The following is a 17,494-nucleotide window of genomic DNA, read 5'->3' on the forward strand; positions in this document are numbered from 1 at the left end:
GGATTGACCCAATATCAAATTTTGAGTTCAATTTTTCTTTCCCCATTTTGATTTCAAAAATGTGCCCGTAATTGCATTTTTCAGTGTTTGACCTTTTGATCCCACCCCAGGTGGTGGGGCCATGCACAAATAATAAATATGGGGGTTTTTTTTTTCCTCCCCCACACCCCTGGATCGTCCAATAGGGCTCCACCCTTGGACTTAACACGACCCCCCAGATCCCTGGCCTGATTCAAACTAAACTACTTCTCATTCCAAAATATCACAAGAGCCCTGCATATCTGACATCTTTTCATCACACCTGTATGGATTTTTTTTTAAAGATTGGTTCGGGATACCTTTTCTGGCTTGCTGACTTTATGACAAAAAAGACAAAGTTTGTGTTCAAATTATATTCAGTCGATTGTTGAACTTATCACGTACTCACCCAATCCTGCAGTTGTCATTCTGTGCACTTGGTTGAGTTCCATCAGGTAGCGTTACCTCCTCTCCTCGACAGGCAAATTCTCAGGATGTACTGATTTTTGTGGATAGTGAGTGCCCTTGTTTTGATATCTAGCTTGATGATTTCCATATATGATCAGTTTATTATATTTCGCAGCTGTATTGGAACAGTCGTACTGCAAGTTGGTTTATGACTTTGATTTTGTTTCTTGGGAAGAGATATGTTTTCAGGATCAGCCTCGTTATACACAGGTATTCTTTGGCAAGTTTTGCGCATTTGTTTGTGACATATTTGGTGGCACTCTTCTATTCCGAGGTACTGTATTTGTAATATGCTTCGTTGTCCAGCTGCTGTGTTGTTGTATTTAGGTCAATTTTTATGTTGGCCGTTCTTGGTGGTTTGCCTTGTACCAATATGCACTTGGCACACTTATCTCAGCCAAACTCCATTTGAATGTCATTGGAGTACCGCGTTACTAATTTCAGTTCTGCTAATTTTTCGTCGTTTGACGCGAATAATTTTAAATCATCCATGTACAGTAGATGTGTCTTGCCTTCCCTGTTTCTTTGGACGTTCTTCCATTGGATGTTAAGGATGGATTTGTATCCTTGCTCATTCATTTGGTTGCTCAGAGGGTCCAGGGCCAGATCCTGGAAGATCCCACATTGTATCTTCACTGCTGGTATTTCGATGTTTTTTTCTGAGTATTGCAGTATCAATGTGGTGTTTAAGCCTGGTGTTGGCTTAACGGTTAGGGTGGCTGGCTTGGGATCTTAGGGTCCTGAGTTGAAGCCCCTGTCAACCGTTGCATTAACACCAGGTGGGATTGACTTGGCTTATCATCCTTCTGAGGTCGGCAAAATGAGTACCAGTGTACTGGTAATGGAGGCATTGCATCAGCAGCACAGCCTCACTCTCAGCCGATGATGCTCCCTGCAGCCTTGTGCTACATATGAAGGAGGATGAGTCGGGAGGAGGAATGTGGTGTTCCAAAGCTCCATTTCTTTCTTAATCGGTTTGATTATTTGGGGGTTGATCTTGTACAGTTGCATGTATTTTATCATCCATGGATGTGGGATCCTGTCAAAGGCTTTTTTGTAGTCTTTTCATGGTCTGGACAATTTGGTTCTTCTCGTTTTACAGTTTTCGTGCATGGCCTTGTTTAGTCGTAAATGGTCTCTGGTTCATCCCCTCTTACATCCCCGTTCTGTTCTGCCTCGAGGCCTCCTTGTTGTATTAGGTGGTGGTTCGTAATTTCTGTGCAGATTCCTGTTCGAAGTTTGAATGTTGTTGGTAGATGCGTTATTGGTCTGTACTTTTGAGGTTTTTTTTTTTTTTCTCCAGATTTTGGGATGAGGATGGTGTTACCTTTTGTGAGCCATTCATCTATTACCTTTTCCTCTTTGATAAGTTTGTTGATTGCTCAAGCATAGTGATTATGGAGAGCATCTCCTGCTTTAGCCAGAAGTTTGCGTGCATGTCAGTCATGCCTAACATGGACATTAGTAAACCGCACGTACGTTATGGAAATTACAAGAACACACGGAAATTACAAGAACACCAGTAAATAAGGGACAAGCACGTGATATGTGGGATTTGAACCTGGGTTTATTATATTTACTAGTACGTGCCCGTACGTGCATGGCCGTATGTGCAAAAAAACAAACAAAAAACTTTCAAACCTTGAGCCAGAAACAACAACCACACAGGCCATTCCTTCGCTCTCACGTGCCTGTACGTGCAAACCCCCCCCCCCCAAAAAAAACTTTCAAACCGCGAGTCAGAAACAACAACCACACAGGCCATTCCTTCGTTCTCGCGTGCCTTTACGTGCATAGCCGTACGTGCAAACCAAGAAAAAAAACTTTCAAACCGCCAGCTAGAAACAACAACCACACAGGCCATTCCTTCACTCTCGCGTGCCCGTACGTGCGTGGCCATACGTGCAAACCAAGAAAACAAACAAAAAAAACTTTCAAACTTTGACACTGTAACAAATAGCCAGACACAACAACCACAGAGGCCGTTCCTTCGCTCTCGCGTGCCCGTACGTGCAAACCAAAAAAAAAAAAACTTTCAAACCGCGAGCCAGAAACAACCACACAGGCCGTTCCTTCGCTCTCACATGCCCGTACGTGCGTGGCTGTACGTGCAAACCCCCCCAAAAAAACAACTTTCAAACCGCGAGCCAGAAACAACAACCACACAGGCCGTTCCTTCGCTCTCATGTGCCCGTACATGCGTGGCCGTACGTGCAAACCAAAAAAAAAAAATTTTTTTTTTCAAACAAACACAGAGGCCGTTCCTTCGCTCTCGTAAGCAATGACTGGATTGGGGCATTGTGTTTATCTATAAATGCGCATAAGAAATCGAGAAATTATTAGAATACAGTAAGTCATCACTATCCAGAAGTGGTGCGTGCCCGTACGGAATGTTCACATGCATTCCACGAATGATCGCTTGCATTGAAGTAACAACTGCTGTGATACTTACACACACACAGAGTTAATTAAAATCAAGTTTACCTCGGTCTTTGCTTGCCATGACATTCGCTAACATTGACCATTGCCACTCTTACGCCACGGTAACTAAGACACCGATCCCCATCGTAACCGGCACGGCCCGTGACGTCATCGTCGGCCGGCCGCGCACCGGCCTACACAGCCACGCCTACACAGCAACGCGTCTTGTCATTGGTTTTTTAAATAAATGGCCATAACTTGGGAAGCACTTGTCCGATTAATATCAAACCTTGAAAAGGCACATACTCAGGTCCCCAGCAATATACCTGGCAAGTTTCAATTAGATCGGACCAGTGGTTGTCAAGAAACAGCAGTCACACACACACACACACACACACACACACACACACACACACACACACACACACACACACACACACACACACACACCTGGAATTATAGAAAGATTAATCAGGCATTCAGGTGGTAATACATACAGGCCAATGCCTTGTATTTGTTTCACAACTACCTCATCTATTTCCTTTGGGCTGAGGAAGTATTCACATTTAATGGGCTGTGCAGGAAATATCACGCATCTTTGTTGAACCAAATGACCTTTTCACATGTACATGCTTCCATCTCTTGTTACTAAATGGCTAAGAAATCTGCTATGATAAAAATGTGGATTTTCTAACTCATTCGGTTCAATTTCCCTTCCTTTCCCCCATCCTACCCACAAGTTTCCAGAGTGTGGCTTCTATGGCATGTATGACAAGATATTGCTTTTCCGGCATGACATGCAGTCCAAAAACGTGCTGCAGCTCCTCTCACCATCTGACACAATCCAGGAGGGCGACTTGATCGAGGTTGTCTTATCGGGTAAGTGAACGTCGAGATGTGAACAAAACATTCAGATCTGTTCGAGTAGGGATTGTAAAACCACAACATGCCAAAATAAGGTGTGATTATGATGTGAGAGTCCACAATGCAAGTGGCTTAACATGAACAGCTTTTTGTCCTGAGACCTTCATTTGATGATCTGACGTGTAAGAGGAAGTCGAGTGAAATATAACTTCCTTTATCAATGTGAAGATCCTGCTGTATAAGCAGGCAATGAAAAACAGGCACAAGAACATGGAAGGGATCACTTTTGTGGTGTTTTATTTATGCTAAACTCTTGATTCCAATTATTTTTTTGTTTGCTTTGTTATTGAGCCTCCCCCTGTAGGATAGATGGAAGCTTGTTGTTGCTCTTGGGTTTATTTCTACAATTAGTGGCCCCAATTGTTAATGGTACTCCAGAGTTTATTCGATTTTTTCCCCCCCACCCCACCGAATGGACTACCATTTCGGATATTTCTGCCAATTTCCGAGCTGTATCTCGGAAGCTTGCTTGGACTTTTCAATTTTGCATCAATAATGGAATACAACATACGTGGGGTTAACATCTTTTTGACCTTGACCTAATTTTAAGGTCATGACCTAATTGTAGACATTTTAACATTTTCACTATAACTGGACTCAGGTTTTTCCGATCAGAATGGAATTGCCCGATCTAAATAGCCGAGAGCAAGATAACGCATTTATGCTTCATTTTTATCATACCCCTCCAAGTTAAAGGTCAAGGTCAAATGGTGGTCAGAGGAAAAAAAACTGCTTTTTGTCATTGGTCAATTTTGCCAACATGGAATCTCAACGACCACTTGACCTTCCAAGATATCCTTGCATCATAATAGTGTACCTGCACTGAAGTTGTGCACCTGACATTTGATTAGTGTCATTGACCTACTTTTTTGGATTGTGACCTAATTAACAAAAAACACCCTTTTAACCCATAAGTTGAATAATTTTCCTGTGATTTTCAAGATATTGAGTTTTATGGATAGATTGCAGATTGGAACACATTTTCTTTATTCATACTCTTTCCCTAAATGTTGAACATCAAGGTCATATGGCAGTCGGGAAAAGAATATGGCCATCCTTGGACCGTGGGTGCTCAGGGAGGCTTGCCCTTGGTGATAGTTTTGTGATGGTAGATTTCTAGTTTTGATTATTTCCTGTAGTTTGGACCTGTTCAACTCCACAAGTTCTTCTGGCTTTGCATTTTGTGAAGGATTTAAAAATTTTTTTGTAACCTTGAGATCACAAGGTTAAAGCTGGTTTGCATCGAACCCTGAGCTTTCCTTGTACAGTTTAGTTGTTCAAATGAGATATTATCTCCTCACATCTGCCTGTTTGTTTGGTCATACTTTATAATTGAAAGTTGGTGCCAGTGAAGTGTTAAACGCGGTTAAGGTCTGAACAAGCAAGCTGCTTTATATGGGGAATTATTTCTCCCATTTTGCTTACATTTTGTTTGTCTATCTCTTTCTGTTGATTCCCATCATTAAATGATGTTCACATATTAAAACTAGAATGGCATCTGGAAGAGCGCATGCCTCCACCAGCCTGAATAGTTTATGTTTTGTATGCCACTGACAGGTCAGATCTGGATCCGAACCTCCTAAATCTAATCTGCTTTTCTTGTCATCTACACAACTCATCCACCAAATTTTGTCCAAATCCATTCAACGTTTTTTGATGTCATGCTATACTGTTGGACCTTGCTATTCATGGGGGATATGTTCCTAGCAAATCCGCAAATAGTGAGGCATTGTTTCAACGGAAAAAGGAGTGATAGGTTCCCGGCGTTTCGTGAATCATGAAGGAAAATCAAAAATTCCACGAAAAACTGCGAAAAACCACGAAAATGAGAAAAACCCACGAATACGCGAAGCATAGGGCGGCAAATGTCGAAGCAGGTCGCCTTTTATAAACCATGAATACGTGGGGTTCATGAATAGTGGGGTCCGACGGAATATAGTTTTTGGCTCCATCTCTCAATGGTGAAGAATCGCTTCAAAAATTTCATCCTTGTCATATCATACACCAAACCTGTCCACCAACTTTTGTCCAAATCAGTCCATAGCTCTTTGAAATATCGTGCCATGTATCAGTTTTACCCCATCAATCTCAGTGGTGAAGAATTACTTGAAAACTTCTCGGATCGGATCCGGATCTTCACCAAAATCTGATCATTTCGTCCTTGTCACTCACCCATCCTCTCCGCCAAATTTTGTCCGATTGCTTCGAAGGGACGACGATCACAAGGCCATAATGAGAGCTTCCTCATAACTTTGGACATTGACAGAATCACTCCTTTTCTTTCCTTTCTGAATGACCAACCATGATGAGATATCTGTTCAGAGCTCGATGAGGCATTTGATGACAACCTGTTCAAACAAAGAACAATTTCTGAGAATGCAAAGATTTTGAAATCGAGATAAGTGCATGTTGGTTAGGAACAGCTGTGACATTCTCCAATCCTGAGAAGTATACTGAAAACAAATCGGAAGAATTTGCATCACATTCACTCAGGTTGACACAGTGGTGTCATATTTTCAAGTCGCGTGACTGTCGGTTAAGTTTGAAATTAATTTGCTTCCAAAATGTCTTGCATACAAAGAAAGGCATGCTGATAATATCAGCCAGGCAACGCTCAGATAATTGTTTCAAGGACATATTTCGACCACGATACAGCTGCAAATCAGAGTCCATTTCAGTTCAGTTCAATTTCCAGTGTATTTATATATTGTTTCCCTAGAAGTGATCTCAGTCTGGCCCTCAGTGTTTACCAATTCCACGTTTGCGGCATATATTCTGGAAAGCTCAACACCGCGTGCTGTTGAGCTCGTTTTCAATGACCTTGATTACAAATCTTGCAGCCACATGTCATCCTACCCCACTCCCAGCATGTATTTATCTGTATATGCTGTCGATACCTTCGAGCTTGGTAAAGCAGGAAAGCACAGTTCGTGTCTCATAACAGCCAGAACTGTGAGCAGTAATGTCCGTCTGCCACACAAGAACATCACCTCTGCTCTACTGCCTCACCAAGCAGGAGGTGAGTTTGCGGTCGGGCGTGATAATAAACCGAAATATAGCCTTTCCGACCTGATTAATGCATCTTGGCGTTTAAACGTCATGAGCTCATGTGTACGACTTCACTTCCTGTCCGGATAGCTTCAGCAGCACATAATCGAGTATCGTAAAGATTGAGGATTGAAGGTCACGAGTAAAGGAATGTGGAGTCATCAGCCATGGTTTCGTTCTTGTAAGAGCTCATCAGGACGATGAGCTCTTGTTTACCAAGCTCGGAAGTATCAACAGTATTTAAGCCGACTTGGTTGCATGGTCGCAGGTAAGCGATTGTTTGGTGGGTCGTAACCACCCGACGCTGCACTGTTGCATCGGTTCCTCAGGATTGGGACCAGGTCGAATCCGGCGACCGTTTCAAATAAACTCTTCGATCATCCACCATTCGAACGTGACTGCATTTTCTGGTGACCGTAAGAGTTGTGACAATCGGTAATTCTCATACTTATTCGACACGAACTCTGTATTTTGTGAAGCCAGTTTTGTTTCTCAGAACACATGCTTTATTTAAAGAATTTATATTATCAACTCTTTTGGATTTTAATTTTTTTTTTAATTTCAATGTAATGTTTATAGTTTTGACTCGACACTCTTTACTATAAGGGAGATGTTTGTCTGTCTTTGTGTCTATTTCTGGGAAGCATGGACACATGACCTTATCAATAACCAGCATTGAAGACTGCTGCTGATAGTATCAACTAGGTGTTTGAGTATCTGGGGAATTTGGTCGCTAAAAGATTGATTTTTGTGTGGCTAATGGTTCGAGCAAGGAAAAAAAGGTGTCGGATTCGGGTTTTTTGTTTTAGTTTTTATACGCCCGATATATATATATATATATATATATATATATATATATATATATATATATATATATATATATATATATATATATATATCGGGGCGTATTATGTGATATCAGTCGTCCATCTGTCTGTCTGTCTCCGTCCGTCCGTTCCTCTCCGCACTCTAACTCCCAAAGTTTTCAACTTTCATGTTTTATATTTGGTACATAGGTACAGACTGTGGAGACGGTGTGTCGCGACATACGTTCGTCATCTAAAGTGGTTGCCATGGCAACCAGGATGCTGTTTTCCATGTAGTAGCACAATTCTGTAAATACCTTCTTGTTCGGGCGTATATTGTGCTCACTTGCACTCTTGTTGTTTTTTAGTCTCACGAATGTTCCTGTGAAGGGTGAGGCCTGTATTCATAAGGCTAAATGAGATACTTTGCTCCAACGAAGCACAGCGGCCTGTCTTACCCATTTTGAACCTGATTGCTGTGAAAGAAACGTTGAAGATCTTGCAAGAATTGTTCTCCCACGAAGAATGCCATGACAACATTGTTCAACATAGGTGGTAAATCGAACCCCAAACATCAGGAGGGTTGATTTGTGGAAAACTACAGAATCGCTGATTCGGTTAGCAATGAGGTTGCTGATGGACCACCATACCTCGAAGGAGGTACCAAAAACGAAGATGCTGTGAGTTGGGTATCTTTTCCTTTGTGATAATGGGGTATGTGAAGTGTTTGCTACGAAAGATCGACCATCTAGATGGCAGGTGTTCTCCACTGACAACCCACAGGATTATAAACGCAAATTTTGTCACGTTTTCGCAAAGTACAGGATGACCACAAAAAAACTGCAGCGACCTTACCTCCAATAACTTCCTCATACAAATGATACCTTCTTACTTTTTACAGGTGCTTAAAGTGGAGTTTGGGTAAAGTCAGCAGATTTGGATTTGGTCGAGATAGCCCCATTTATTTATTTATTTTTCCAACATGCTGTGGATAATTAACGAATAATAGATTTCAGTCAAAGTCTGCCGAAGAACGAAATCCTTCAAGAAGATTCAAACCGAGTTTAGGGTTAGATGCCTTGGGACAAAGTCCACCGAGGAACGTTGACCTGTAAGGCTGGAGTGGAGGCCTCAGATGTTTGAGGTCTACACAGTTAGGGACAAGGGAGGAAGAGCTGCTGGCAGGGGGCAGGAATGTGGAATGGAGCAGGAAGAGGGTGCAGAGCGGGGGGAGGAAGTTGGGAAGGTGGTGGGGAGAAGCTGGGAGGGGGCCGTGCGAGTGGGGAGGAACTGGGAGGGTACGGGGAAGCTGGGTATGGAGGGAGGGGGAGTAAGCTGGGAGGATGCGAGGAGGGTAGTAAGCTGGGAGGAGGTGGGACGAGGGTGAAGCAGACAGGTGAAGGGTACGAACATGGAGGGGTCTTTCATCGAATGTTAAAAATATTTTTAGAAATGTCACTTGCTCATCCTTCAAGAGAAACTCCTTCCAGAGGATGAAATGAATATGGCTTCAGGTCAACTATAATAATCCTCCAAACTGTTGATCATTCCATGTCATCGATCGTCTAGCTTTATAATTGTTGATCGCAACGTTTGCTCACACTGGTGGCCCGAGTAAGCGCGCATTGAGAGTCGGAGCCACAGCTACTGGTTGTTTGTGAGGTCACTCTGTTACGTTCAAGCTGAGGCAGAAAATCAATTATTTCTCTGTGTTTACTGATAAGATTTCCTTTCAAATGCTCTTTTGTGATCACACCATGTCGTTGGCCCTTCACACTACATTCCTTGAAAAATCCTTTCATGTGCATACAAATAATTTGCAGTTCGTGGATGTGAATTTTACCCGTGATAATTGTTTTGGTTTTTTTTTCTCTTAATTTTATAATTTCCGCAGATTAATATGGGCACGTACAATGCGAACTCTTCAATAAACGAGTTGTACGTGCATTGTCATATGACATGGAAAATTTGCATTCATGTTTCATGATGTCGGAAGAGCGATGGGTTTATGACTGCTGGTTCATGTAAAAGTGTAAGAGCACAGCACGCAGCGTTCAGATCCTCAAGGACTCACTCGCTCCTGGACCCTGGCTTGTGCTCATGCCGATCCTTTTCTCCAATGCCCATATCTGCTGCAATCCATCTGCTGTGCTGCACTCATCCACAGTGCAGAGGCTATGTGGAAGTGCTTGTATCGTGTGTGTGTGTGTGTGTGTGTGTGTGTGTGTGTGTTATAGTTAAGGTAAGATGTGCATGATTTAATAGTGTATTATCATGTCATGGAATGTGTGATGAGAGTTGTAAATATGTGATAATACTGTTACAGATTCACCTATGAGTGGATTACAAGAGGAGTTCTTGCAATTGACTTCCCCGATCGCAATCCAGATAAGTCTGTGGTGCTGTGGGTTGTTAAACAACCACGGACGCCGTCTGAGATGCTTAATTTAGGTAGGGTACGGTGTCAAAATCCCGCATTACCTTACCGGCAAATTAAACCCCCCAGATAGGGTGCTATGCCTCCCAACGCCCAACCAATTACAGGATATGGCCGTACTTTATCACAGCTGACTACATGGAACGAATCGGCAAGGGTGAACTCCCTGGTTGCAGAACACTACGTTTAAACGATGGAAACAGACAACCGGACAGTTTCGAAGGTATTTTTTATTCACAAGGCCCATGTTTACAGGTCAAACAAAAGTCACACATGTAAAAGCCTCATCTAAGCACAGAAGCCCCTTTGGCAATTACTCATCATCATTTCCTATGCAGCCTGTGGCTACTGGTTGCATCATTGCTGGGAGCGCTGCTGTGCCGCTGATGCAGTGCCTTCTGTTTCCAGTAAGGTGGTACCTATTTTGCAGATCTCGGAAGGATTACAGGCTGAGTCAACCCACCTGGTGTTATTTAATGGCACAACAAGGGCTGAAACTTAAGCCAGCCACCTTAACCATTAAGCCAACACCAAGCTTTGACAATCACTTAACATGAATAACTCAGGTGCCACTTTCATTCCAGCAAAAGAAGAAGCACAAGACTGATAGACAGAGAGTGAGAGCGGGCGATGGGGCATGTTGTTGGCCCCGCAAGTGAACCGGCTGGCTCACGTGTTACCGAAGTGGGTGGGCGGTATTGAAGTGTGTGAAGTGTGTGAAAATGTGAGGTGCGAAATGTAGATGGGTCCTAAAAAGTACCGTTGTTGCTTCTGTTGATTGCTGTAGTGATCAAAGGGAAGAAAGGCGATGTGGATGAGGAGAATGTCTATAGGAGCATGCACGTATGGCAACTGCGTCTAGGAGCTCTTTCTTTGTCGGTCCCTCGCTCTGTCTTGAACTGCCCTTGTCTCGACTCCAAGCTCCTCTGATGTCCTCCTCGTTGCTCCCAGGTGCAGCCACACTCAGTTCCAATATCCACATCAGCTTTGAAAGGTGTGCGGCCTGTCGGCAACCATGTCCGCACGCCATGATCCAGCAGCTCTCATTGGTTGCCTACTGTGGTCCGTCGGCTTCCGCTGGCTGGGTCCGTCTGCTTCCGCTGGCTGCCTCACTGGGTCCGCCGGCTGCCTCGTGTGGTCCATCGGCTCCCGCCCGCTCCCTCGCATGGTCCATCGGCTTCTGCCGGCTGTCTCGCGTGATCAGGAATCGACTCTTCCTTCGACCGACCTTGCCGATTTTGTCACGGATTCCTCCTCATGGCATCACCATATTCTTCCAGGCACATGTTTGCGTTCTTCGCTCTGATGTGGAGTTGTTGGATTTGTTGGAATTGGATCATGTGAAGTGTTTTGTTCGTGTTTTAGATGTGTATGAGAGAGTGAGAAAGATAAAGAGGGGATGAATAATGTAGCTGACACTGCTGTGAACACAATGCATTTTTCCTCCTTTACTGAACGTTGGATTCCCAAGTTTATGATAAATTGCTTCGACATAAGGCCAAATTTTTTTTTTTAAATACCTGTTTATCTTTTGCGTTTTTTTTTTGTTGTTGAGGAAGGAGACCCTTTTATTTGTCATTTGTTAATATATATTTTTCAAAATGGCTGTCAGCTTTTAGGACCCTTACAAATCGTATACTTAACACACCAGTTTTATAGATCTGCAGTAAACATTTAATACACAGATTTACATACGTGGGATGTGGACTCACCAGCGCTCCCTTGTCCAACTCGGCGGTAGAAGCTCGGTTGAAGTTATAAAACTCGGCATCGACATGGGGAAAATGATCGATTCAATGAATGGTGTAAGAGCCACACACTAAGATATGGATTTTTAAGTGCTGCAAATCATTTCATTATACCGTATGTGCTTCCTTCCATCCGTCCGTCAAAATGAAGAAGGACCTTTCTAACCCACCGTTTTTCATTCGTTTACCTCCACCACCGAAGGTGAAGGAAGTTATGTTTGTGTGACCACGCCGAATTGATTCCATTTTGGTAAAGATCCAAATCCTGATCTGGATACGAGAATTATTTAATTTTCGAAGCGATTCTTCACCATTGATAGTGCCAAAAACGATGTATAGCATGATATTTCAAAAATGTGTTTGGCCCGGTATGTTCTCGTGGATCAGGCATTGCGTGGCGGAGGTATGCGCTCCACCAAGTACCCTTCTCGTTTCTTGTGTTGTTTAGTTATCCCGCCCCCCGGAGGGAGGGAGCGGGATATTGTAATCGTCCGGTTTGTTTGTCTGTTTAGCCCAGGAGCATTAAGTGAAGAACACCTAGAAACATGGAAAAAAAAATGCAGAAAGCTGATTTTTTTCAGGGATAGTTCTCTGATATCTCCTGAGTAAAAGTGCATAAAATCCCGAAAAATCCCGTTTGTGCTAAACGCGTGGGAACGCAAAATCCAAGATGGCCGCCGTTTCGCTAATTCCGTCAACCGGAAATCAGCTAATATCACATATGGTCATGTAATGCATGATTTTAGGGGTTTTAAGGTATGAGGATTCATTAGTGATGTCCTTTTTAATTCTAAAGTCATTATATCCGTCTAAATCGAAATTTTGGTAAATTTATTACAAAAGAAGGCATCCGCAATGATCCGTCAGTCATCTTCAACATAGATTAGTCCATCATGACACCAATTGTACTGTAATATATTATTTACAATGTTTCTGATGCATTATATAATTACACATTATACTATATTTCCATTAGAACCCACACCAACTGTTCTCATGGTAACTCACAAGCTTGAGAATTACATGAGAACTCATGAAAATCTTATGTGAAATGACATTTCCAAATGAGAATTTGATGAGGTCACATGTGAAATGAAAATAGTGTTGGAATTATCATGACTTCTCCCATTATAATTTTATTCAAACACAGTTATACTATTTTAAAAGGAAAATGGAAGGATGCACATACAAGCATATGTACATTGATGATAACTTTGCCAGAGAATTTGAAAAAGTTAAAAATGAAATTGATAGTGCTTTCTTATCGTATCAAATGATTCCATTTTACTTTATTCATTGTCACTGTTGTTACCATCAAGTGGACATGCATCAGTGCAGTTCTGCCCAATGCATGTCGAGCACATGGCTGAACAGTCTTGACCAGCTTTGCGGCATGAACACTGTTTCCCACAACCGGTTTTACACCCACATGACACCATGCGTAATACAGAATCAGATGCAGGTGGTCTGTCTGTGTAGATTGGGATGAGCATGTCATCATTGCATTCCCAACCACAGTCAATTGCCTGTAAGGAGTTTCCCAACCTTTCCTGCACAGCATAGTAGGCCCGATAAGCATGATATCTCAACTGCAGATGTGGGAGGCAAGCTCTCTAGTTGAAATGATGCAGAAGATGAGGATTTCTTCTTTCGAGTCTTTTTCATCATTTGCAGGTATGATAAAAATCGGCAGTTGTCAAGGGACACACACGTCTCGTTCGCATTATATAACTTTAAGACAAACATTTCCCCAGCCCTGGCAATTTGTTCATGAGTAGTGTCATTTGCCTTGAAAATATCAAGGAATTTGCAGCCCTTATTCTGTAACACATTTAAGGCTGTCTTTTTACCCACTTTGTACATTGCAGAAACAGTATCACACCCTGTGATAGCATGGGAGACAAGCAGATGGTCCCTAACACTCACATGCAAAGCCTCTCTGATACAGTCTGTGCTATAAATGGCATTATTTGCATATTGCATGTACAAGTTTGGACAAGATCTGTCGATCAGCATAACCAATAAGTCTGTATCTTTTCCCACCAGAATAAATGGACGATCACATTCCTCGGCAAGCTCGATAGCTGAGTTACAAATGAGGAAATCTGCATCTGCTTGGCTTTTTCGGCATGTTATACCATTACGGGTTAAAGAAGCCATCACAGCAGAGATAAATCTAGCGTTCACATTTATTGCCTTTTATCAGGTGTGATAAAAGCCTTAATAAAAGTGGAGATACCATATAATCACTACTCTTTAAATCTGAAAACTTGGGATAATGAGACGTATCATATCGCATTGACCGCATCTGATCCTCTATTAGAGTTCCTGCCATGTCTACTATGTTCTCAGCTGTTAATCCCGTTGCTTTGTAACTATCTCTGAGTATTCTACTTGCTTCATCTAAAAACGTGTGAATGGTCTCTTTTTCCATGTTCACTGGTTATTATGAGGCTATCACCATAATGTTCCTGGAGTTTCGTTTTCAGATGTTTAGCTGTGTAACACTCTCTATTGGCAGAGAACTTTTGCATGAGTTTTTCGAGATCAATGATCGAGTACTGATGGATATCACTAGAATCTATGTCTTCACATACTTTTTAGAAAGCTCGCTGTTTTAAATCATCCACAGAACCAGAGGGGCGTCCCTTCAGCTTCTTTTCAAAAGCACGGGTTTTGTGGAATTGAACTTGGCAGTGATGATGATATTTAGCCTCAGCTGCTACAAGATCCCCAACGTTCTGAACTCTGATGTGAACTTCTTTACCCCAAGTATCATCTCATTCTAGTGCTTTGGCTATGATGGATGAGAGGAGTTCTGTTGTTTCAGCCTTGTGGATATATTCACGTCGATTTATAGTGAGCTTATTATGCTGATCAGTGTCCATGTACTTTCCACAATATATGTAGTGTGTTTTGATATTAAAAGTGGGAACGTGGGAACGGCAAATAACTTTACTTTCTCTATCTCCATCATAATCATCACCTCCCATAGCCATGTTGTTGCGTTTTGTAACGTTAGAAGGTCTAGTGTAATTAGTTTTACAAGATATATGGGCTGGGATCGGAGGATGCTCTTGCAGAAGTTTTTTGTCAACCCCATCCTGGAGTTCCGCACTGATTTTTAGGATGTTGTCGAGTCCTTTTGTGGTAATTACGCTAGCTTCTGAGGTGATGACCTTGTCACAGAGTCGACATATATCTTGGGCTGCCATCACGCTTTATTCATCTGAAACATAAAGAGAAGTATATGAGGGCAGGATAAAGACATTGTTTGAACCAAAATAAGGAGGCTCATTTGATACCAACAATTTTTAAAGTAATAAAATATGCCCATCGGTGTCAACACAGTAATGCTGGAAACCTACAAATCAACAAAAAACAGTTTAGTCACATCCAATAAATATGATAATTGACATCCATTATATTCATTTGTCCGGTGAACATTGGTTGGTGTCATATGTATCCCATGCATGTATAATGCATTTGCACAAAATATATTTTGTTCAACCGCTCACATGTCATGACCTTTCTTTATTTAAAAAAGGGCCATGATATCAATTTTGATGGTATAAATGATGGTTTATATGGAAAAATAACATCGGGAATGAATTCCTCATACCTTAAAACCCCAAGGATCATCTATTACATGACCATATGTGATATTAGCTGATTTCCGGCTGACGGAATTAGCGAAACGGTGGCCATCTTGGATTTCGCGTTCCCACGCGTTTAGCACAAACGGGATTTTTCGGGATTTTATGCACTTTTACTCAGGAGATATCAGAGAACTATCCCTGAAAAAATCAGCTTTCTGCATTTTTTCCATCCCTATACTAATGCTCCTGGGCTAGTTTGTTTGTTTGTCTGTCTGTCTGTTAGTTAGCAACTTTATGGCAAAACCGCTTTAGCAAACACTATCAAATTTAATCCACAGGTGGGCAATGAACCTTGGACGACCCGATTAACTGTTGGGTCCAATTGGATCAAAGGTCAAGGTCACGAAAAGATCAAAATCGTTTTTCGCTCATAACTTCGTTAAAAATGATTTGATTTACTTCAAACTAAGCTTATAGTGAACCTTATTCTATTTGTCACTTATGATCCTACCCATTCCTAGAGCGAAAAATGCATATTTGTGAAGATCGGTCGGGTCCGAAGTTTTGGGGGTCATGGTCGTCGGTCACAATTACATATTTTCCATTATAAATCAAAAAAGGTTAGGAATATGCGTGTTTACTATGGAAGACATATATCAAGTTCTTTATTGGCTTTCATTTGACACCATGACCTTTGTCCTTACGTGGCCTTGAAAGGTCAAAATCATTTTACGGTCATTACTTCGTCAAAATGGTTTAATTGACTTCAAACTAAGACTAAAATATTCCTTATTCTCTTCCTTATAATCAACATTCAGGTTAAGGATGTATCAAATTTAAATTTGATCCCCAAATTAACTTTATGCCTTAAATGGGTGGGATTTGTTGTGCCTGGCACAACTTGTTTTTTTTGTGTTATTGTTTCGCTTGTTGGGGTAGTATCCGTCAGTCCCCTATGGGGATACCTTTTAAGTGGTGCAGCAGTTTCATTGCACAGCTTTCTTTGGTCACAGGCACGATGTTTTTTTTGGGTGGGGATGTTTGACAAAATAACAAATAATTTAAAAAGGAGGCAGGTTCAAAATAGGAAGCAGGCGGGGATGATAAATTGGTATTTTATTTTTTTAATTTGGCCGAACTATTCTATTCTTTGTGATTTGGTATGTGACACCCAGGGGTTTTCAAAATCCATCACAATACATTAAAGCCTCGAGCGAGTAAAGTTTGATCGGTGATGTTGCTTTGATGAGTTGACTGACTGCATGGACGCAACTGAGCTTGTGGATCTATTCTTCTGTTGTGGACCTGTGACCGGGGTTGTGGATCCACCTTTTGGAGAGGTTTTGGCCTGAAATGATCGAAACCTTGAGGAAGAACGGTGCCCAGCTGTTGATCCGTGCAGTCGGGAAACCATTCAATTGCTTACAGGTTCAGGTTCTTCCTTTAGGTAAGGGAACGATGTTTCGAGGTTTACAATTTAAATGAAGTTGAATATAGGATGTTGTGAAATCATTTACAACAATCCTTTAAATTGTTATATTTCAAGAATAGCTGATACTGTAGTGTGCATGCGTGCATGCGTGCGTGCGCTCTGTCCCCCTAATGGGTGATGTGAAACCACCGGAGGCGTTCCAAATATGCATATTTTGTGGTGTGGTGTGCTTGGAATTTATTCATTCGCATGAATTGTGGTGCGCATGATTCTGAGGGGAAATTGATCCCACCGGAGGGTGATTCCGCAGCTCAAAATACACAGAAATACACTTTAAAAGTAACAGTAGCAATCAATAATGGGGATACCTGCTGGACCACAGTAAGGAGAACGAAAATATAAATGTTACAGCGAAACCTGATCGGCACGCTTAACGTACTCGGGCGAGGTCTATTCGTACACAGGACAAACAGAAGAGTTGACAGAACCGTGTGGTGTAGGTGTGTACAGTCTTCACTGCAGTGAGCGTGGGAATGCGCAACACAGGTTGGTCTCACAGACTTTTCAGAGAACGGTCTAACAGTCTAAACGGT

The 17,494-nt window shown here is 42.0% G+C and overlaps 1 protein-coding gene across 3 annotated transcripts in view; it reads left to right on the top strand.

The window, feature by feature from the left end:
- Positions 1-17,494, top strand: part of LOC147012295 (serine/threonine-protein kinase D1-like) — a 139,569-nt gene that overhangs the window by 47,378 nt on the left and 74,697 nt on the right. For all 3 annotated transcript variants that reach the window (XM_085856242.1, XM_085856240.1, XM_085856241.1), the window contains one exon: positions 3,648-3,786. In XM_085856242.1, the coding sequence (XP_085712368.1) occupies positions 3,648-3,786 (139 nt within the window). The remainder of the gene's footprint in view (positions 1-3,647; positions 3,787-17,494) is intronic.

The sequence above is a fragment of the Eptatretus burgeri genome, chromosome 15, assembly GCF_056783735.1.
Source record: "Eptatretus burgeri isolate ZD-2024b chromosome 15, Ebu_testis_v1, whole genome shotgun sequence".
Classification (NCBI taxonomy): domain Eukaryota; kingdom Metazoa; phylum Chordata; class Myxini; order Myxiniformes; family Myxinidae; genus Eptatretus; species Eptatretus burgeri.